Raw genomic sequence first — 23,974 nt, 5'->3', positions numbered from 1 at the left:
ATCCCCCTACCGCCTCTTCATTTCTCGTAGAACTTATCAATTTTGTGATATGACCCAAGAGAGGAAATTTGGTAAGTAAAATTTTCGGTCACAACAATAACAGGCAAGGAAATATGGTACTTAAAATCTATTGCATAGGTTCCAATTTCACCTCTTCCCTGTACCTTGAGAACACCTAAACTCTAATTTCACCTTTTCTGAGTATCTCACTAGGTCATTGTAAGAACTAGCTATCATATATAACTTTTAATAGTATTATTAATATAAGGGTATATAGGAATAAACATTTTTGAATTCTCAGTTTCTGAAATGAGGATTTCTATATTTTCCTGTGTCATTATACACCTCTCTAAAACAAATGTACCAAATTCAAGTGTTACCAAAACCATAGGATGCTTATCACCATCAAGATACATAATTTATTGCCCTTCATTCTCTCCCTCATGTATATTTCTTCTGAATATTACATACTAGGAAGAAACTGGAAGCCAAGGGCATTCTATTCCATCTATGGTGGACCTTCCATGGTACCATGGAAGCTCTATTACTTCTGTTAAATGAGGTACCATGTATAGTAGTTAAATGTAAACTTAGAACTGATATAAAGGAAAGATACATATAGATTGGTACCTCTTTCACTAAAATAATATTTTGCCATTATGTCTCTCTCAGCCTTTTCCTTTTATAAAATGGAAATTTGTAACTCATTTTAAATGTATAACATACTTACTCTTTCTGTGTGTGTATATGTGTGTGTGTTGAGGGCATGAACTGGCATAGAAAATGTAGTGGGGTAATAAAACATAAATAAATGTCCTATTCTTCCTGCTTCAAACCAAGAAGGTAGCTGAAACCACATTCAAGAATGAAATGAGCAGGCATCCAGAGGAAAACCACCCATTCAAAATTTTTGTTCTGAGAATCTTGGTTGATACAGGTTGAGTCTCCCTTATGGAAAATGTTTGGAACCAGAAATGTTTCAAACTTCAGAGATTCTCACATTTGAAATATTTGCATATAATTTACCAGTTGGGCATTTCTAATTCCAAAATATAATATCTAAAATGCTTTAAAATATTTTAAGTATCATTTAGGTACTCAAAAAGTTTAAGATTTCAAAATACTTCAAATTTTAGATTTTGGGATTAGATATGCTCAATCTGCATAAGGATTCATACAAGGTTCTAAATGAAAAGGATATGGGAGAAAGTTTAGCCAGACTTCAGAAAGATTTAATGAGCTTCAAAGATAGGGAATGAAATGATATTGAATTCAACACCCTATTCTCACATAGAGCTTTTAGATATTGTGTTAAGACATCCTTGTTAAATGACTGTAGAGGTCAGATACCAAGGATAGAGTTTTCCAACACTGGCAACCGCCCCCCCTCCCCCACCAGCTTTGTTCACAAATAAGGCATAGCATGTAGACTGGATGCAATTTACACAGACATGTCCACTTGGCCCTTAAGCATACTAGCAATAACCAGAATAGACTGATAACTGAGATACTCTTTTACACTATTTTGTATACTATTTAGCCATAGGGAATTATAAGCATGGAGGAGAAGAATACAAAATGTTATGGAGATTGACTTTTCAACAGTCAAATTGCTGGGGGTATTGGTTGTTGTAGGAAGAGAGTTATCAAATTTAAAGTACCAAATGAGTCATTAAAACTATGACATAGAATTAAAATCCATGCTTGTTTCAACAGCACCACAAAATCATGGAGTTAGGGATACGGTAATTACTACTTAACTGTTATGTTCTCAAGAAGACCAGATGACATCATGGAAAACAACAGAAGTGAATAAGAGGAAGAGTTTCAGTAGATAAATTGCATTAATGTAAGATTCTTTCAATTCAGAACGTACGTATCTTCCACAATGACAAAAATGGCAATATTTTTGGTTATGTTTTACTATTTATAATGCCCTTTTAATATATTTTTATTACAAGTTAGCATGGATATACAAGGAAAATAAGATTCAAAAAATTTGAATTTTATGTTTAACTTTTTTTTTTTTTTTCCAAAATGAATTAAAGTGTGGCTATGTTTTCCCCTGAAGTACAGGGTGGTGTAAAGAAGCTGATAAACTGAAAGATGGTGAGTTCTAGCTTTCTGATGTATGCCTATATGTTATAGCAAATTTCCTATCATATCCTAGGACATTGTGAAGCCATTGATAAAAGTAATTGCACATTCTTACTTCATTTAAATAAAATATAAAGCTTCATACTGAGTTGTGAACAATCAGACAGAAAAGTGGAGTTATGGAAGTAGTGATGATCACTAAAACCAGTGTAGGATCAAAATCACAACACAACTCATTGGGAGATGGTTTATCTGAATATTTCAATTGACCTACAATAAACACTTTTATTCTCACATAGCATCAAGCAAGTTTTATGACAAAATTATTTTTGGTAATGATTTCCAAAACTGTCTTAACAAGCCTTGGAGAATGAGTAAGATTTTTATAATATACATTTTATTTATTATAAGTAAATATTAAACATTTATTGAGGATTATCACATATCTACAAATTACATGGAAAGACTATTTACCCTGAATTAATCTTATCTAGAAATGGCTTTGTGTTTATGTGGACATAAATATTGTTTGCTTATCTTTATAGAAAGGATATGATAAATCACATTCTAGTAGAAATTTTTGGAATCAGAGGTTAATAGAAGACTTATTTTGAAAAAAAATAGAGTCTATTTTAAAATGAAAATGTAAAACGTCAGCTGGATTTATGGTAGACACATTTGGCTTCCAATCACACTAAAATGATAAGGATATATTTAATCAAATTTATTTCTTTATAACACCCTTTCTGTGGCTTTGCAAAATAACAAGGAGTTCCTTTGCTATATCTCTATAATTTACAAATATTATATAAATGTGTGTACACTCCACTGATAAACCTTTGAACTCATATTCATTTGTACTATAATATGTGCATGTAATTTGCCATACTGACATATAATTGTTTGTTGCTTTTTCCTCTCTTTTAAAGATTCTTTAATACATTGTTTCCATTCAGAATTTGTCCTTGTTTTAACTTATCATCGAGTTAATTATCTTTACTATTGACCAAGTATATTTATTACATTCATTGTGTGCCCTGGTTTAATAAATATTGGGGTAACCTAACTTTCCTATATATTCCTATATAAATATACCACAGTGAATCTCACCATCATGTACATCCACAAGACACTAAGTTTTTTTAAAAAATATGTAAGTAAATGACAGAAAGATCTGTAGAATAGATGGAAGGAAATAAGAGGATGGGGAGGTGAAAGAAAGGGGAAGTACTGGGGAATGAATTAGAGCCCATGACATTCCATGCTTTTGTAAGTATGTCAAAATGAATTCTAATGCTATATATAAATAAAAAGAACCAATAAAAATAAAATAAAGTATATATTGCTTCCTCTCATGAGTTCACAGTTTAGACCTTTCTTCATAAAGGTTTCCAGATTCCTTTTAGCCCAGAGTACTGCTGGCTCAGACCACCCACACACAGCCTACTAAGTTCTACTCCATTTAGCAACTGGTCAGCATCTCCCAAATGACAATGTACAGACCATGAGATTGGAAGATTCAACTTCAACTAATTATGCCTATCCTACATGCTCAGAATTCTGCCGAAAGCTACGCAGTTACACAGTAAAGAATCAAATTATTTATTTCACAATTAGGTTTAATTTTTAGATCACCAACTGGTTTAAACAGAATAAACTGTTTTCCTTTAATTCCTCTTTTCTTCATAAGTTTCTAAAAGTAATATGGTCACCTATGTGAAATTTGGACAGAAAAACAAGGTCATATAAAAAAGATACTTTTAAAGCCCTCAAAATTAAAAGTTTATATATATATATTACCTCTAAATAAATTTTCTTTTCTATCTCTATAAACATTTACATGTATTTCTGATTTGGAGGATATGCCTGAGACTAGAAATTCTATATTTGAAAGAATGATGAGTCTTGTGATCTAATTATAACAGGTTTAAGGAAAATACTTATAAAATAAATAAAATAAGTGGAAGATAAACTAGAGGATGAAAATATTGGGAAAAGGCATTTAATGAACTCATATATGTGATTATTCCACAACTTTTAAAATATGGACACTCATAAAGGCAGAAAATAATATATCTAATTGCTCTAGGGTAGTACCAAAATGTATTCATAGAATATAAAATATCAAGATTTGGTTTGTATATGAGCAAGTGAGTGATGATAAATGATACTTGAGGCTATCAATGTATAGAGAGTGAAGATATATTTAGATTTATGAAAGTTAGAATACAGAGTATTTGTCCTTATCATGTTTATATACCTTGTAAAAATGACTCATTGGTTTAATTAAAAGTTTTAGAGTATTGTGATACTTATTATTTCAGAAAATGTTTTTATAATTCTGGTTTCTGTATAATGTTTGAAAGTTTATATTGTCTTTCAAAATCCAAAAATTAAGAAAATTTTAATGAAGCCAGTAGATTCACTAAATAACTACATATATCCATCTTGGTGATAGTCTGAAGATCATGAATTCCTATCCCAAATATTTAAGTCCATTTTTCATTTATTACTCTGCTGTATTTTTTCCATTTTATTCTTTGTTTATTATGTGTATCTCACTTAGTTCAGAAAAAGTTGAAGACTTTAAATACCTACAAAGAGAGTAATTCATATATATTAAGAGTGCCTGGCATTGTGCTAGAAATTTTCACCTCAAATGAATTGTAAAATCCTTACAACAATATGCAAAATATCAATTTTGCATATTGTCATTTTAAAGTCTTGGATGTAGGAATAAAACATTATTAGCAGTATATTCCCATTGTCTATATTGGATTTATTGAGTAGACACTCAATAATACATACATACAGATATGATGGAAAAATAAGAAAACTGACTCACAAAACATTTGATTTACTTGCTCAAATCTAGTGTGATTAAATATAAATCCAAGTTTTTCTAACCTTGAAATTCAAACAAACCTTTATATATTGCATTCCAAATGCTATTTTTCAAGATAAGAATATTTTACTCTGTGTCCACATATAATTATCTGTATTTGTGCTATTGATTGTGAGTTTGGTTGCAACATAAATATTAAGAGTATAAATTAATATCTGGAGAAAAGGAGGATGATTTTTCATTTTAAATTATTGAAAATATAAGTTATAGTGACCAAATGGACACAACATAGTTGTATTAATTTTGCTTGAACTTGGTAAAGATACAGAAGGACAAAACATGGTAATTTTCATAATGATAAAAGTTCCATGTATCTTTTTATAATTTATGACATATAATAGCCACTTGAAGGAAGATTGCTATTATAAACCTCTGATGACTCTCATGTCATTAAAGAAACACACATTAATGACAAGAACCAAAGTTGCATTTTTATAAAATTAATTAATCTCTTTGCCATATATAATCCTATTTATTAATTAAGATTCAATGTAATATTTGCAGTTTTACACAGCTAAACCAAAAACAACACTATGAGGAAAATATGAAGATTTAAAATTCACAGGTATATAATCCATTTTGAAAATTCCACCACTTGTATCTTAAAAGAGAATTAACAAATATGCTTACCTTAGAAAATTGTGCATTTATCCATTTTGTGAATGTTTTCTTTTGAACATCTTCTCTTTCATCTACAATGTAAAATAGTAAAGACAGAGTTTAAATATAGTTCTTATTTTACAACCAGAATAAGTATCAATTATTATCTACTAATATTATTTTATAGTTAGTATTAAGTTCATTAATAAATTATATTAAACATAAGTGATTTTTGTATTAGGCATCCAATCTAAAATTATATTTGAAAAATAATTGATATGGTTAGGACAATAGTCATTCAAATATCATACAAAGACATTGTAGAAAAATAGTGGAAATAAGTGGAAAGGTATTTATTTTGCTATAATGTTTAGCTTACTCTAGTATAATTAAAAGAAACTACTAGCTGTCATTTCTTCAGTAAAACCATACCTGATCTTTTCCCTATAATATCTCCCATCCATGTAGAAATAATTACTCCCTCTTTTGCAACACCTACATACTCTAACATGGGCTTGATCTCCTTATAGGAGAGGATTTCTAATGATCAGAAGCATGGCTTAGTTATCTTTGCACCCCAGAACCTAGCACATTGTCTGCTCAAATTAAGAGCTCAGAAAATATGTTTGATAAATATGTAAATGCTTTAAGGGAGGGGAGATCCTTGAAGTCCAAGATTTCTAGTACCTCTTTTCATCTAAAAGTCAGGAAATTTCAAATAAAAATGCAAATGATACTCTCCATGGCTTACATATAAATACTCAAAAGAAAAATCTCCAAGGAATTATGCCAAAGGATTAGGGTAAAAAATTATTAAGAAGCAGCTTTACAGAATTCATGCTTCTAAAAATTATCTCCTTTACCTAAGCTGGAAATTAGTACTGAGTAAAATGGACAGAAAAATCATCCATCTTGATTTATTGAAATGCTTTTTCAAAGTCAAAGCCTATCTTTGAATTACTCTAAATGTGATCATATTAGTTAATATTTACTAAATGAGTACATTTGTGAGATATTTAAGATTTTGGAATTTTATATTTTTTTACTTGCATCAAAAGAACCATAACTGAAATGCCCTGAAAAAATAATCTTATTTGCTCTCAAATTATTTTTCAGTAGTAAATCTCCATTACTTTTCTTAAAAACAGATGACATAGTAAGAATATATTTCCCATAATAAATGTATGAATGCTAATAATATGTTTATCTTTAAATCATAATATAATTCATTCATAGATTTTTTTAAGCAATATGTGAAATGTTAGTGGGTGATATATTTTAAATGCAGAAAATTTTATTTAGTTTCACAAAATAGATTCTTCTTATTAATTTGTGTTATTCCTACAACCTACTATGTATGTAGTTAATATTAGCATTATTGATATAGTGTAGGACAAATCATGTATATAATATGAAAGTCTTTCCTTTGTAGACAAGTATGAATAATAAAAATAGATAGTAATAGTTTTTGGACCTAATGATTGCCCTTTTGGATCTTTTTATTGTCATAAGTTCAATATAAAATACATACTATTAATTAAAACTGAAACACTTAAAAGTGAAAAATAAATACTATTTTTATTCTTGTTAATTAAATGCACAAAGGCCTGGAAGGCAGTATGGAAACATTTACATTTTATAAACAATGCTATATGTCTAGTGTGAAATAACATTAAATATGAGGTTCAACATATAAACATCTTCACTAGATGTCATCTCTTACCTCTAGTGCATTTAATACAAGAAAAATATGACTTCAATGAAGCATATATTTTATCTTATATGGTAACATTTTCTCTAACATGAAAAATGTTATTATACTTAATTTTATCATTATTATAAAATGTATAATAATTACTAGTACCTTATTGTTCATTAAGATGTTTCAAAATATCATCTCAAGCAATTCATATGTAATTTACTATTTTATTCATTAGAGATATGTGAAGTCAGAACAAATTAACCTAAGTGGTAACAGAAATAAACTTGATGTAGATTATGTGAATCAAAGTCTTTGATTTCCACATTTATCAGCTATCTCTCATTAACATTATAATTGCATATAGTGGAATATTATAAGATATAGAATGCTATAAAATAATCCCCAAGTAACAAAAGGTAAACATATTAACAAATTCAAACTAACCATGAATTTGAATCCTCTATTTAGATCAACACGGGAGTCCCATGATTGTTGTAATCTATGTGAATAGCATCCAGAAATTCATAATGCACAAATTGTATGTCTATATGAATTTATTATATGAATACATTTTATATATCATAAATATTAAACATTTTATAAATTTTAATAATTATTATTCACTTGAAGAATTGAATTCCTCAGGATGCTGGATGATTTGGTTGTTAATACCTTAAATAATAGAGGCTGGGATTGTGGCTCAGAGGTAGAGCACTTGTCTAGCACACACGAGGCATTGGGTTCAATCCTCACCACCATATAAAAATAAATAAAATAAAGGCATTGTGTCCAATTACAACTAAACAAATATTTTTTTAAAAAAATGTTAAATAATAATGCTTTTACATTTACTAATGGGTATTTAGTGTTTTTGTCATATGTAACTAAATAGAAAAAATCTTAGACATTTATTAAATTTATTTTAACTAATACATAAAAACATAAAAATCATTCTTATTTAAAGAGACACCATGTGAAGTTTGAATAAATATATATATCTTATAATGTCAAAATCAGAGTAAACATATCTATCTCCTCAGATATTTATCATTTCTTTATATTGACAACCTTTAAAATCCTATTTCTTGCTTTTGTAAGTGTATAGTACATTATTGCTATCAATGATCACCCTGTGCAATAGCACACCAGAAATTCTTGTTTTTATCTTACTATAACTTAGTACCCATTGATCAACCTTTCCACATTCTTTCCATCCTTCCTTCATTCCCCAGCCTCTGGCAACCACTATTCTATTCTAATCTTCGGTGGGTTTTGCTAAATATTGTCTTGTTACTTCCCCATACTAACTGGTAGGAGAAAAGTAAATTTAAGTGTTTCTGCATTATAATTTCAGTGCTGTTAGGAGTCCCGTTGGTTTTGTTTTTTAAGCAATTACTGCTTTGTTAGATGTAAGAAGATACTTGATGTTTGCTTTAATATAAATTGCTTTAATTAATAATGAAGTAGGATATGTTTCATGCATTTATTAATTATGCATGTTTTTCCTTTTGTTAAAATGCTAACTTATATCCTCTGAACATGTATTTATTGAGCACTAGATAGTTTCAAATAAATTGGAATGAGATAACATATCGATAGTTCTTAAACATATTAAGTCATAGACTCCATTTGATTATCTAATAAATGTAACGAATGTTTTCTACCAAAAACATGTCTTTAAAGACATATTTGCATACAGTTTTCTGAAAATGATTAACTACTATGCTAAAGATTCCTATTAGTATGAAAGTTAAGGATCTCTATTTGCAAATTAAGCTACTTACTCTTAGTTAATAAACTTTTTCCCAAGTGGACATATTCCTTTTAATTTTTATTTCACTTTATTATTTTAACTTTTATATATTTTAATTTATACGTTATTTCTCATAGTGCTTTAAAGTAGTTAAATTATGCATGGTCAATCACATACCTACAGTTAATCTAAAGCCAATATATACATACATCACACATATATAAATCATGACAGAGACTATTTTGATGCTTTAACAAGATGGATATTTTTGTAGACACCGTCAAGGAGAAAAGAATAAAGTGAAATCTGTTTTACTAGGAAGTCATTATCTACATGTTTTTATTCACTCATTTCAAGTAGCACAGTCCTTTTCATTTTCTCTAGGGTTTGTTTACAACTGATTTTCTTTTACTAATAAAATATGCATGGGGATATTAATGTGAGAAGCAAGGAAGAAAATCTCTTTTAGAAAATTTACTTGAAAACTGTTCCCTGGAGATATAAAGGAGTAAAGAACTACTACTTCATAAATTTCAAAAAGTGACCAACATTTTATTTTATTCTCTCTGTGGGGAACTCCATATAAATTAGCTTTCTACCATGACATAAATATTGTATTTCTTCTTAGAATTAATTAACTCCTTCTAATAAAGTTATTTTTTATTCAATATATCTGGCTCTCCATAGTTTCTAAGATTAGTGAATTGACCCTTCACCCTGTTATTAACTTTTATATCCCTGAAACCCTCAGGAATATAAATTTGGGATATATTAAGTTGTGATATTCATGATTCACAAAAGCAAGTTACTGCAGAAAAATGATACCAGGCAAACTGAGAGAACATTAAATCATGGGAAGTGGTGGTTTCCAGTCCCAATGCAGGACTTCATAGAATTATGGCCTCAAAATTGCCAGGCCTCAGTCTCTTTATCTGTAAAATGTGGATATTAATTACTTTTTAAGTGACAGAGCTCTTGCTAGGATACAGCAGAATCATTCATGCAATTATTTATAGACTTTTTTTTACACATAATGCTTATTACATGCTGGTTATTGCACTAGTTACTGGAAATGTAAGAGGCTCAGTCTTTGCCAAAGTTCATAGCATAATAGTAAACAAACATATTATAGATAAACATGAAACATTTTGTATAAGAAAGGGTACATATATTCAAAGGAGCACAGAGAAAGGGATATGCTTCTGCATGGGTGTTAGCGAAGATATTTTAAAAGTGATGGCAAAGTTGAGTATGGATGGATGAGTGAAAGTTAAGAGGGGAAAAGGTTGGGAAAGAGAAGATGAATCTTGCTGAACAGGAAGTAAAGGTAAAAGCAGAACATGAAGACATCAAAAGTGCATTGCATGTTCTTCATTAAATGTAGTTCCATTTGTCTGCACTCTGAAACATGAGCAGGAAAGTGACACATGATGAAATTGCAAAGGGAGCTGGGAGTGAGATGCTGGAGAGTCTGCAGGACAGGACCCTTTCCCTTTGTCTGCTATCAGGTAAGACAGTATAGGAGAAAACTGGAAATAAAAAAAAAAACAGTTCATTGGACACCAATTATTATCTTTATTATACTGAGCAGTTAGCCATTCTCTGTACCTGAAAAACACTGTTAATGGTATTTTTTGTTAGTTAATATGTTTATTGAGATTCTTATCCCTTATATGAGAGAGAAAGTAAAAATGTAGGCATAGAAGGGAATATTAAAATTGACAAAAGTTTAGAAATACACATAGGGAAGGAACACAAAGGGATATGAGTTAATTTCTCTTTAAGAGAAAAGACTATGAAATAATAGGCAAGAACTATTAGGGTCAGTCTATTCTCTGCTTCTACAAAAAAATGAGAAAAAAGGAAATGAGGAATAGGGAAGATTAATGGTAAACATTAGATAAGGTTATGTGATACTTAGGAGCATTATGAGGGAAAGCCTCCAAACTCAGGACATATTTAGAAAATGAATTTACCATGCTATTAATGCTACAAAATGGCAATGCATAGTGGAGGAGGTTAGAAGGAAAAAAATGGTATGAAAAATGCTTTCCATTAAATCTGAGTAATAGCTTTTGATCAGAGGATTTTAGATTTCCAGGGCCTAAGGTGACTTCAGTGGTCAGTTTATAATGAGGAGGTCTAAAATAATTAAACATCCACACAAAAAACTGAGAAACAGTTTGTGTCAAAGAGGTCTCATTTCCCATTCACTCTGCAATCAATGCAATGCAGTTTCCAATGCTCATTATCTTATAAAAGTTGTTTTTAATAGCAATATCTGTATCCTTTATCATTTCCAAGATAGTGACTATCTGGATCAGAACTATATTCTTAGCACTTAGCATAGAATATGTTATATAGTAATGCTCAATAAAAGTGTTTTAAGGTAATGAAACTCAGATTTATTTTTCACTCCTCCTCTCATTTTTCTTCTGTGCAGATATAAATTCTATTACCCTATTAAGCAGAATGATGGTCCTCCAAAGATGTCAATGTCCTAATCCCTGACATCTGTGAAGAAATTATGTTATAAGTCAATGGAGAATTATAGTTACAGATGAAATTATACTTGCTAATCAGCTTACTCTTGATAGGGAGATTATTCTGAATTATCCAGGTGGGTTCAGTATAATCATAAGGGACTTAAAAGGAAAACAGGGTGGTATGAGAGAGAGAACCAAAGATGACTGCTTTTGAAGATGTAGAGAAAATGCTATGAGACAATGAATGTGGGTAGTCTCTAGAAAATGGAAATAACAATGGAGTAGATTGTCTATTGGAGTCTTGAAAAGGCACACAATCCCATGGGCACCTTGAATTTAGCCCAGTGAGGCCCATTTTGAGTTTCTGGCCTGCACAACTGTTTCATGGTAAATTTATGGTGTTTTAAGCTGCTAACTTTGTGATAAGATTTACAACAGTGACAGGAAACAAATATGTACCATTTCATCTGTAAGTGATATTAAGTCCAGCAACAAATATATACTGACACCCACCTACTAGTGGTATAAATACAACTCTGAAAAAGATAATGTACCTACCCATTTGTTGTTATAGCTTAATGAGAATAAAGGACACAAAAAGAATATATATGTGAATTCAGACATACTAATGAGTTCCCTGATTTAAAAAAAAAAAAGTACAGCACTCTTTTCAAAAGCATATATTAAGAGAATGAACTTGAAAAATCCAGTATTCCTTGATGAAGTGACAACTCATCTGAGTTCTGAAAGTTAATTAAGAGCAGAGAGGGCAGAAAAGAAAACTTCAGAAAATAAAAAGATCAGGCAGAACTCTCAGGATGTGAGAGAAAGAGAAGAAGAAATATAAAAGTGGCAGAGATAAGTCTGGAAAACAAGTGAAATAATCATCAACCAAATTATGATGGGTCTTTACATTTAGCCAGAGGGTAGTTAGAAATCAAAGAGAAAATTGAGTAATGGGGAGTGTTGAGTTTGAATTTGAGAAATAAATGTCACAATATGGAATGGAGAATATTTTGGAAGAGGTTAGACCAGTTAGCTGGTTATACCTATGATTTCTATGAGAAATGATGATGGCCTGTACTAGTAAATTGCAGCAGAGCTGGAGAGACGTAGATGCTTACAAAGTGTATTTAATAGGTTTAATTGATAAGAGCTAGTTAATAATTAGAGGGGAGTTGGAATTGGAGCAATCAGTGATATTACTCAGATGGGAGTCTAGAGAACCCAGAAAGAAGAGGACCTGGTTCTGTGTGTGTAAGGAGGGCATGAGAGAAATTGGGAAATATTAAGCTTTGATACATAAAAGGATATGTACATAAGGCTGTTGGCTATAGCAGCCTGAAGCTCAAGAGACAAATGTGACTTGAAAATAAAGATTTTGGAGACGCAAGTCAATAGGCACATAGTAACTGAAATCTCCATAGTGACTGATGCTATTAAAATAAGTGCATAGCTTTCTAATCCAAAATAATCACTGTCTCTTGGCTCTCTTTCCAACACAAGCGCTTCTCCCTAATCTCTTTCACTGATTTGCCCTTCACCCTGGAAACATTGGCATTCCACCCAGGGCTTATCTATCCTTCATCTCCTTTTCTTGATCTACTTGATTTATTCTTCCTAAGCAATGTGACTTCCAAACTTCACCACAAAAATCTTTGTATACTGAAACTGATGATTAATGATATCTACATCTATCTTTTTAAACTTCCATAATGTCATGAGCTTCAAGCTGATGTGGTTGGTTTTAGTTAACTTCTCCACCTAGATGTACTGCCAGTACCTTAACAATATCATTCATCTTTTCCAATAAATTCACCTACACTTCTCCTCCTGTCAATTGGTGGCATCAGTGTCCATTTACCTACCAAATAAGTAACTCTTGAGTCATTATGCAAGTTTGAGGAATACTTAACCTGAGGCTGAAGGCAGAGTATTTAGAATGGCAATGTAAGGGCCTTCACAATTTGACACCAACATAATTTTCTAAACTTATTATCTATCAAGCCTGTTGGCAGTCCCACATACCCCTTCACTTAACATGTATCTGCCAGATCCACTCAAGCTACACAAACCAAATTTCTCCATGAATAAACCATACACTTTCTTGCTTTAGTCTTTTGTTCACACAGTCCCTAGAATATAACTTGAAAATTTTCACTCATAAGATTTAGTTTAAATGTAAGCATTTTCACAAACACACTTTTTCCTGATATAGTTAATCAGTCAATTTCTCTGACATTTTGCTAACTGGGTACACTACATGTGTTTTACAAAAAAATATTTAATTATACACACAAATATTTTAACTGTATTAGATGTGTACACAGACACATGCTCAAATACTTTACTCTCTTCAATTCCCCCCTTAAATACCACCCCCTAGATGGTAGGACTATAATGTCTTTGGAATTTCTATCGTCTATCATGGTATATTCAAGCAGAAATGCGTCCTTAACAAGGGTATAGTGAAAGAATCAAATGATTAATTAATAATGATATTAAATCATAGATCTACTAATTCCTAGGCCAATGCCAAACTACTCACTTAGAAAAACAAATTGATGATTAATTCAGAAGTTCTGTAACTAAGCACATTAAGCACTCACTAGATATGAAATTACTTTTCAGTATATTCTTCAAAATCTAGCCTTGGCAGTGTCATTACGTTTAACCTCTTATGATGCAAATTTACTTGTTATTTTTGCTTGAATTAAGAAAAATAATAAATACGAAGTAATTTTAAAAAATCTAGGCTTAGGACTGACATATTTCTATTTTAATTCTTATAAGAAATGAAAAATTGAGATACAGTCTATTTCTTGCAAACAATTTCCCTTGATTTGTCTGTGTGAATCACATTCTGCAATGTTGAAATTGGCCTTTATTCTGTCTTTCATGACTGTCATGGTTTTTAACACAATGTAAAACATTATGGATGACCTGTCCGACCCTTTGTTTCCACCACAATCATGCCTCTTTCTCATGTAGGTCAACTGCTTTTTATTGTAGGGAGTTGAAGGATCCAAGGAAATAATTTGGAAAGCTCTGTCAGCATGTACTGAATAAAGGTTCCCTCCCATTTCATGCTAGTTAATCATATAATTTATGCTATATTAGAAAATAAAATTTATGGCCAGGACTTGATATAGTCACACATTTGCATATTTATAAAAATTACAATGCTACATAGAGAAAACAATATAAGACCTATAGAAATATTTTGTGTATTGTTGTAGAAGTTGTCATGAAATAGGATGTAATAACAAAAAGATAGAGGATCATACTAGAATGGAAGAGAGATTGGAACTCCAAGAACAGCTACTAGGTAGTATAAGTTGAAAATATCAAATGTCACATGATAGATGGCACAAATGGTCCATTCTTGTTCCATTAAAATTACAATATAAGCCAGTGGTTGAATATATTATTTCCAGAGTTAAATAGCAAGGACTCAAATCTCAGCTCCATTTTTTATTAGCTCTGTGACCTTGGGTAAGTTACTTAACTGCTGTGGGTCACATTGTCTCCATCTGCATCACAGGAATAATAAACAGTGGTACAGAATTGTGGTACAGAAAAAGTGACACATTTAGCTGGGTGCAGTGGTGCATGCAACTCGGGAGACTGAGGCAGGAGGATTGTGAGTTCAAACCCAGTATCAGCAACTTAGCAAGGTCCTATGCAACTCAGGAAGACCCTGTCTCTAATAAAATATAAAAAAGGGCTGAGGAGGTGGCTCAGAGGTTAAGCACTCCTGGGTTCAATCCCTGGTACCAAAAAAAAAAATGACACATTTATGATGCATATTAATATTCAAAAAAATTAAGAGAGAAAACCTATAAACATTTATCTCAGATAAACCACAACTTCTTATAGACCCATATAAATTATATTATCTCATAAAATAGAAAAAAATTTCTAGAAGGCAAGTGTATTATTGATGCATCAGATTTTAATAATATTTATGAATATCCACATCTCTGTTTCTTTATATTAGGGCTTTCTCTGATTCTAGGAAATTTTAGTAAGCTGACCAGCATGGTGGCCCAGAAGTAATAGAAATTTAGGTATCTCTGGAGCAACCCTCAAAATTGACAGAAATTTATAAATATAAAATCGGTGGAACAGTAGTTAATCATGTTCTTTAAGGCTCCTCAAGTACTACATAGGATATTGAACACAGAGTGACCCACAGGACCTCTTTTGTTGTCTTTTCTCTGTTCTCTGTCTCATATTCCTTATTCCCTCTTCCAAGGATCACTTTCCAAATTAATGCCTTACATGCTTCATCAGGTTTGAGCAATTAAAATTAATCCATATGAGTACTGAACCTAAGTTTCATGGCTTGATCGCATACTATCTTTGCAACCTTAGACACATCTCTAGAGGAACACCAAACCTCAGGTTGCCATTCTGAAAAGTGGAAATAATCATACAACAACTTCCTTATTTGTTTTGAAGATATCCTGTAAAGCACCAAGCATAGCACTGATCAAGAACTTACTGCAAAATAAATATTAAAATAGATTTTTATTAACTATATGCTTAATAGCATTACAAGTTTATAGGCAGGCTGATAGATTGCATTATTTTGTCATAATTATTTCATTCCTCTCTCACTCGACAGGGTTCAGTGAGGGTGGATTTTGATGTGCTTTTGGTCATGTAACTTGCCTTGACCAATGGAATATGGACAGACATCAAAGTATGTGAGTCCTGAGCTAAGGGTTTAAGAACCATAAAGTGTTTTCACTCCTCTTGGCCCTTCTTCCCTTTGGCAGTGGAAAATCATGCTTCTAGTAGTGTCTGATCCCAAAAGGAGAGACATATGGAGCTGACCTAAATGTAATACAAAGCTTGAAGCAGATATGTTGATAGGAAATAAATGTTATTAGTCACAGAAATTTGATTTTTTTTCTTACAGAGCATTATCCTATGATAAAGGTGATTAGTACAGCAGGTAAACAGTAGATTTATCTTATAGAATATAATTCAGCAACAGTGATCTGTATTAAAAATGAGGTAAAGCTGGGCATGGTGGTGTACTCCTATAATCCCAGGGCTCAGGAAGCTGAGGCAGGAGGATCACAAGTTCAAAGCCAGCCTCAGTAAAAGCGAGGTGTTAAACAACTCAGTGAGACCCTGTCTTTAAATAAAACACAAAATGGGGCTGGGGATGTGGCTCAGTGGTCAAGTGCCCCTGAGTTCCATCCCCGGAACCAAAAAAAAAAAAAAAAAAAAAAAGGTCAAATTCTGTTATTTGTATTTTGAATAAATTGGTAAAAACTTCCTAAAAGTCTTCCATTTAGAATATATTATCTTTTTATATCTTGGACTTTCTCTCTAACTTACCATTTGCAATTTAAACATGAAAGCAAGCATGCATTTCTTATACATGGCCAAGTATTAGCATAGACAAAAATCAATCTAAAAACAATTTAAGGGAAGAGTAAGTTCTAAGGAAATTCAGTGGGTTCTTGTAACAGCAACAGTCAATACTGAGACTACTCATTTATACCTTGTGCCAAATGCAGAAAGCACTTAAAGCTGAAATACAGTTTAGAAGTAATCATTTATTCCTTCCTCACCAAATAAGGAAGTCTTAAGCCAGTGTTTATGAAAGATCCAGCCAAAAAGTATAAATAGAATAAAGGACAGTTTTCCAACATAAACAGGAGAAATTCTGCAGTCAGTAAAAGAATATTAGACTTGGTCCCTGAACACAGATTTCAGAAAACTATTACTAAGAATATGAAAGAAGTCCTGGGAGTTAATCAAATGAGAAGACATCTTTGAGAGTTAATCAGGTGCCAAAGCTTATAGATGATCTAAGTAGCAGAGCAAAGAAAGTCCAGAGTCTTACAATCAATTTTACTCAGCTTCAGTTGCTAATATTGATGACTAGTGGTTAATGACAAGTTCTTCCAAGACTCTTAATGAAAGATTTCTCTTTTTCTCAAGCTTATTAAGCCATTGATTTAAAAAAAAAAAACAAGTATTTCTTTCTTAATATCTGTGACGGGACAACATTGACAACATTTCCCTTAGTACATGTTGCCAAAAGATAAATTTTATCATATATTGTTTAACTAATAATTTAAATAGATGTGAATTTACATTAATACATAAATTAAGTAATTTAAAAAGTCCTCACTGCCTAGTATACATGAGTCTCCTGGTTCAAGCCCAGTACAAGGAAAAACAAAATTACCCAAAGTAATGGAATTGATTTGCACTAAGGCACATGTAAGTTGAACTTGTAGAGAAAAAAAAATAGCCTAGAATTACAAAAGATTTAGAATTGCAACAAAAATAGAAATTCTTATGATATCATATACAAAAGCAGTAGAAGACCTTTAGATTTTAAAGAAATTTTGTTGAGTTATCCATTTTATCATTACAAATTCTAAATAGTATTCTAAATTCTAGTCATTACAAATATTTTTTTAAAATTTTCTTTAATTAGGCATATGTGACAGCAAAATGCATTTTGATTCATTAAACACAACTGCAGCACAATTTTTCATTTCTCTTGTTGTACATGAGGAAGCAACCCACCCTATGTGCAGTCTTACATGTACCTAGGGTAATGACAAATTGTTTTCTTCAATGGCTAATGTATAAAATTTGAATGGTTTCATGTGTGTGTGTGTGTGTACTAGGTATACATGTTGCAATTATTCTTTTATTTAATTCATTGATATATGAATCTCATACATTTCTATAAAGTTCATACATGTATATAATTCTATGTTCTCATATGTAGAGTTGCATGAATGGTGGCACACTTCAGACTTTTTGATTAGAGAACATTAAAATGATTGTAAAGTAGAATGTACAGAATTTCTGAAGTTTGTAAATGAAAGAAATTTGAATTTCCCAATTTTACGATTACTTCAATCATTCTAAGTGTCTACTAAAGAAATTATTAAGGATTGTCATTCTTGAGTTACAATATTTGAGTGGTTATAGTTCTGAATCAGTCTACCTGGGTTTGGATTGCAGCTCTGCCATATATTAATAGTGCAACACTGTTTCCTTACCCACAAAATAATGACAATAAGAATATCAATTCAGCTGTGCTGTGTGTTTTGGATGAATGTTCCCACTTGAGCTGTGGCTTGAATACTAACTAGCTTTATGGCTCTAGATAATCATTTAATTATCTGGAACTCAGTTTCTTCAACTGAAAATAAAAGGGGGATTTAGAAAAGATAATCTCTGTATTTCTTGACATCCAAAATTCTACAATTGATTTTTTATTCTAGCCCTGCTCCTCACTCAGGAAACAGTATAGCATCTTTGATACACATGCTCTAGAATCATTGTCTGGATTCAAAATCCAGTCTTACTACTTACGAAATGGATTTTCTTGATTTATTTATATGAATTCTATCTTATTTGGCTTCCTCATCCAATAAATAGGCAAAAAAGTAATAGTTACCTCATAGAATCATTGTGAGAATTAATTAAGCTATTATCTTCAAAGAGAACAGAAAGTATCTAGCAAAAATAAGGGTCCATGGTTTAAAAATGTTGGATAAAAAATAAAGACATTATTCTGGATCTTATGGGTATTGATGATTTATATTTTACTTTTGTTCAAGAATAGAGCCCTTGGGGCTGGGGTTGTAGCTCAGTGGTAGAGCACTTGCCTCGCATATGTGATGCCCTGGGTTCAATCCTCAGCACTGCATATAAATAAATAAATTAAATAAAAGATACATTGATAATCAAAAATATTTTTAAAATATATGAAAAGAATAGATCCCTTAATAGCACTAAGCCCAGTTAATTTTTTATCATTATTATCTAAGAGATATTTTGCTATTTATATCTATCCCTAATATATTATTCTTTTTATGAATATACTCATAGTAACCAGGGTTGAAAAGAAGTCTAGTTATATGGGTTTTAGCTATGCCAGAAAAGTCCAATACTCCATAGCCACACAAAGGAGTGAACTTTCTTAACATTCCCTTAGATATTACTATTCAACCATCTAGGATTTGGCATTAAAATTTTAGTTTCTTATGTTCCAGTATATATGTATGCAGTTTTTTGCTAGCCATTCTGTTGCAAAATCCTTTCTGAGAAAATCATGGCTTTTCATGTGTGACATTTCTTGATGTTAAATGTTGATGCAATGCAGTACAGTAATTGAAATTCAGCAAGAATTAACTGAGATATTTTATGTCTTAATCAGTCATAACTTTTTAAAAAATATTTATTTTTTAGGTGTAGATCTACACAACACAATGCCTTTATTTTTATGTGGTGCTGAGGATCGACTCCGGGTCCCGCCTGTGCTAGGCAAGCGCTCTACCGCGGAGCCACAATCCCAGCCCCCAGTCATAACTTTTTAAGGTACACTTTCGTTTAAAGTAGCCCATGTCATGAAGAGAGCATTCAAATGGGCAATTGATCATTTTAACAGCATATAAAAATTGACATGCTATTCAAGAAAAAAAAATCACTCATTTTAGTATAGATACAGTTAATTCACAGTTTGGAAACCAGTACCTTCAAAATAGAGTATGACAGCAACAAAATACAGTATGACTATAGCAAACTCTTCAGCAGAGATCAGTAGAAAGAACCAATAAGTGCTAAAAGAAGAACAGTTTTGACTGGTAAATATGGTGTATGTTAAGTACTAAACTTAAACAAATATTCACTGATGAGGAATAAAATTTGAGATAAAACAGCATCTTCAGAGATAAAAAGTAGTCTGTATGAAGGTCATACATTGTCTAAGTAATTTATCTGAGGATGTAAAGTAAAAAAGTAGAGTAAAACTAATATGATTAGAATACAATTAAATAAAAAGTGATGCTTTATTGAACCTGATGGTTAATTAAATGCTGAGGTCAAATAATTTATGAACTAAATATATGTTTATTCTCCAAATTTAAACATAGAGAATATGTGGATAATGAAAGCTCTGTGATTGAGGTTTCTTGTATGATTCCTTTGTATTTTTTTGTTTAATTTTAATTGCATTGCACAAATAACTGGGTATACTTCTTTCTTCATTTAAATAATAACTGGTTGTGTCTGGTATTATCAAAACAGTTCAAATAGGTAGATGAATTATTTTTTATGGTCCTATAAAAATTACCATGGTGCCATTTTTGGAAACCTTAAAAAGTTGTATAATTTTGCTAGAAAAATAATCATATATATATATATGATTATAATTATATAAGATCATACAAGATTTTATATATGTGTTATATATGTATACATACATACATATAGCACATATATATTATATATAATATATTTATATATCAGTCACCCAAACTTATAATTATTATTTTAGGAAAAATTTCAAAAATAAGTTAATGTATCTATGTGAAAATCATTTCTATAATTTTTGGTATACATCTCAAAAATTCTGCATAAACTCACATTCATACCAGTTACAGATAAAAAAAAGTCTCTGATGATTCATTGCAGCCTACATGAAATATGTTAAATGAAATGTAATTTATAGATTTGTCTCTGTGTATATCTACCTATCTGTACCTGAATGTATGTATGTGTTTGTGTGTGTGTGTGTGAGTGTATTTCAAGATATCCTGAGCATGATATATAAGAATTAAGTAATGTTAGCAATAATGTTCTGCCATGAACAGTGGAAGTCAGTCTGCCTTAAAAAAAAAAAAAAAGAAAAGAAAAAGAAAGAAAGAAAATGACTCTGAGAGAATATGTGACAGAAAAACCTGGAAGACTTTGATTGCCTGTTTCAAGCATTTTCCTGAGACAAATTGCAGGTTGCCCTTGTCTTCCTTGAGGAACATTTTTATCCTTAAAATAGATATATCCATTAGAAAAACTTCCACCTTGATAAAGCAAGTTCAAACTTGGTGTATGTTATTTGTTATCAGCTGTTCTCATTAACATGACACCCAAGTGTTAGAGTTTATTGCTTAACAGTAAAATCAGTTTTACTTCATATAATTTTTCAGTCTCACATTCAGATGGGAAAATGTTTTCTTTTTTCTTGTAAGGTTGTGATTCCCTATCTAAAACTCAAGGAAACAAAATATTGCTTAATGTGAAACTACACAGAAGAAACTGATGTCACTTCTAGCACTTAATTGGTATTTATCTGCCATAAACACATTAGGCTGTTTTAGTTTGTTCAGTTATCCTTGTCTGCATAGGGCCATTTAAACTCAAATTGGAATTGTCTCTGGGTTACTATCACTGATAATAAGAACTTTCAATTCATGCCAATTATAACAATTCACAAACACGGATAGGGGTGACCAAGGAATCCAACCAGAACTTTCTGTTTAGTTTCATTAGACTCAAACTTAATGAGGGGGAAAAAAAAACCCAGCACTGAAAAACTTATAAACTTTGTTGAGTCTCTTTCTAAAATTTAAATAATACTGATTGTGTCTGTGAGGGGTACTGGAATAATGAATAAAGTGAGTATTTAATTTAGTAAGGTATATATGGAAATTAAAAACATGAAAGGAAACTTTCCTAAGACAATTTGAGCTATGCTGCGTGTCTACAGGGGATCCATGGTCTCTATTCTCTGTTGTTTGAAGTATTTTAAGTATTTTGATCAAACATTTTTAAAGTATCATCATCACTCAGAAAATTGTGAATTCTATAACATTTCAATGAATTAAATTCTGGAGCCCTTCCTCTATGTTTCAACTTCACAAATGGAAATCAGTTAAAGTGCTTGGTGATTAGATTCTTAAAAATGAGTTTTGGAGGCTGGGAAGTCCAAAAAAAAAAAATGAGTTGGGGATGTGGTTTGGTGGAGGTGCTCGCCTAGCATGTTCAAGGTCCTGGGTTCAATCCCCAGCACTGCAAAAAACAAAAAAGAGCTATCAATAAATATTCCACTCGTCTCGTTATCCTTTGCCCCATCTACTATCTCGTTCCCCTAAATTGGCCAGGAGACCAGGTTCCACTTTTTTTTTTTCTTTTTGGTACTAGGGATTAAACCCAGGAGCACTTAACTACTGAACCACATACCTAGTCATTTTTATTTTGTATTTTGAGACAGAGTATTACTACATTTCTTAGGGCCTCGCTAAGTTGCTGAGGTTGGCTTTGAACTCACTATCCTCCTGCCTCAGCCTCCTGAGCCTCTGGGATTACCAGTGTGTGCCACTGTGACCATCTGGTTCTACAATTTTTAATACAACTTTGGAAGGTGTGTTAAATCTTACTTTAAACATCACAAATTATATTTCAAAAATGTATTCTGAATATGCAGAATAATTTGAGTCATTCTTTGTCCTTTTGAATTAAAAAAAAATTGAAAGACAATAGACACTTTTTTTTCAACTTTTTATCCACACTCTTACCAGTAAGTGATTCATACATAAGAGGTCCTCAGTACATTTTTACTGAATTCAATTTTTGGAATATTACTTTTCCAATCTAGCCTTCTCAAATAGAAGTAAGTAAATATATTCAGTGTCTTTATCTAAAATAAGGGAGTCTGTAATCATTAAGATGTTAAATGTAGATATTCTAAGAAGATAGAATACTTTTTGGTTTTAAATCATAACCAAGTTCCACCTCTATTTAAGGTGTAGGAACACTAAACACTGTTCCACTCCATGAGAAGAAGCTATAGAATCAATGGAAGTATACTTTTTGGAGACAATTAGATAGCTGCTATGATTAAGCAATAAGCTGAGTTCAACTACCATAATCTTCTCCAAGGAGGAAAGAGTTATTAACTTTAGTAGAGTACTGGAGGAAGAAATAGCAAACATATATTTATGTAATACAATATAAAAATTGTAATGAGTTCTTAAAAATTCAGGTGCAGGCTGGGCATTAGTATGATATTTTAGATTCCTTGGAAATGGAGCCTAAAAGAGTTTGCATTCAATCAGGAGTTATTTTCCATGAGCCACTACTGGGTTCTTCCAAGAAATACTAGATTTAGACCAGGAGGTACAAGGAAGCCCTGATCTGTGATGAACAGGAATAAACTCAAATCCACTCACCAAAACCTAGAAAACAAAAGTCACTGAATGAAAGGTAGGAAATTACCCCATCAGCTCAGGCAAAGATTTGCTTTTCATAGGATGGAAGAGTATTGAAGCATCTGGGAGAGGGGCAGGACATTCTGTTTGGAAGAGGAGTATAATACACTCTTGGACCCAGAATCCTTATCTTAAAGGAACAGAGTGATATGTTACCACTGGGGAAGAGACATGTATACAAGGCCTTCTGAAAGCTGAGATGGAACAGGTCTTTAGCAGCCCAGTGCTGCAGCACACACCTGTAATCCCAGTGGCTTGGGAGGCTGAGGCAGGAGGATCTCAAGTTCAAAGCTAGCCTCAGCAGACTATCAAGGCCCTAAATAACTCAGTGAGACCCTGTCTCTAAATAAAATTCTAAAAAGGATTGGGTATATGGTTCAGTGGTTATGCACC

The 23,974-nt window shown here is 31.6% G+C and overlaps 1 protein-coding gene across 3 annotated transcripts in view; it reads right to left on the bottom strand.

Moving 5' to 3' along the window:
- The window catches only part of Dmd (dystrophin), a 2,014,880-nt gene that overhangs the window by 1,839,074 nt on the left and 151,832 nt on the right, over positions 1-23,974 (bottom strand). For all 3 annotated transcript variants that reach the window (XM_077794046.1, XM_077794047.1, XM_077794048.1), the window contains exon 2: positions 5,633-5,694. In XM_077794046.1, the coding sequence (XP_077650172.1) occupies positions 5,633-5,694 (62 nt within the window). The remainder of the gene's footprint in view (positions 1-5,632; positions 5,695-23,974) is intronic.

Source organism: Urocitellus parryii, chromosome X, assembly GCF_045843805.1.
Source record: "Urocitellus parryii isolate mUroPar1 chromosome X, mUroPar1.hap1, whole genome shotgun sequence".
In the NCBI taxonomy this organism is placed as follows: domain Eukaryota; kingdom Metazoa; phylum Chordata; class Mammalia; order Rodentia; family Sciuridae; genus Urocitellus; species Urocitellus parryii.
Note: the sequence above shows the minus strand (reverse complement) of the source record. Positions and strands in the feature narration are given on the sequence as shown.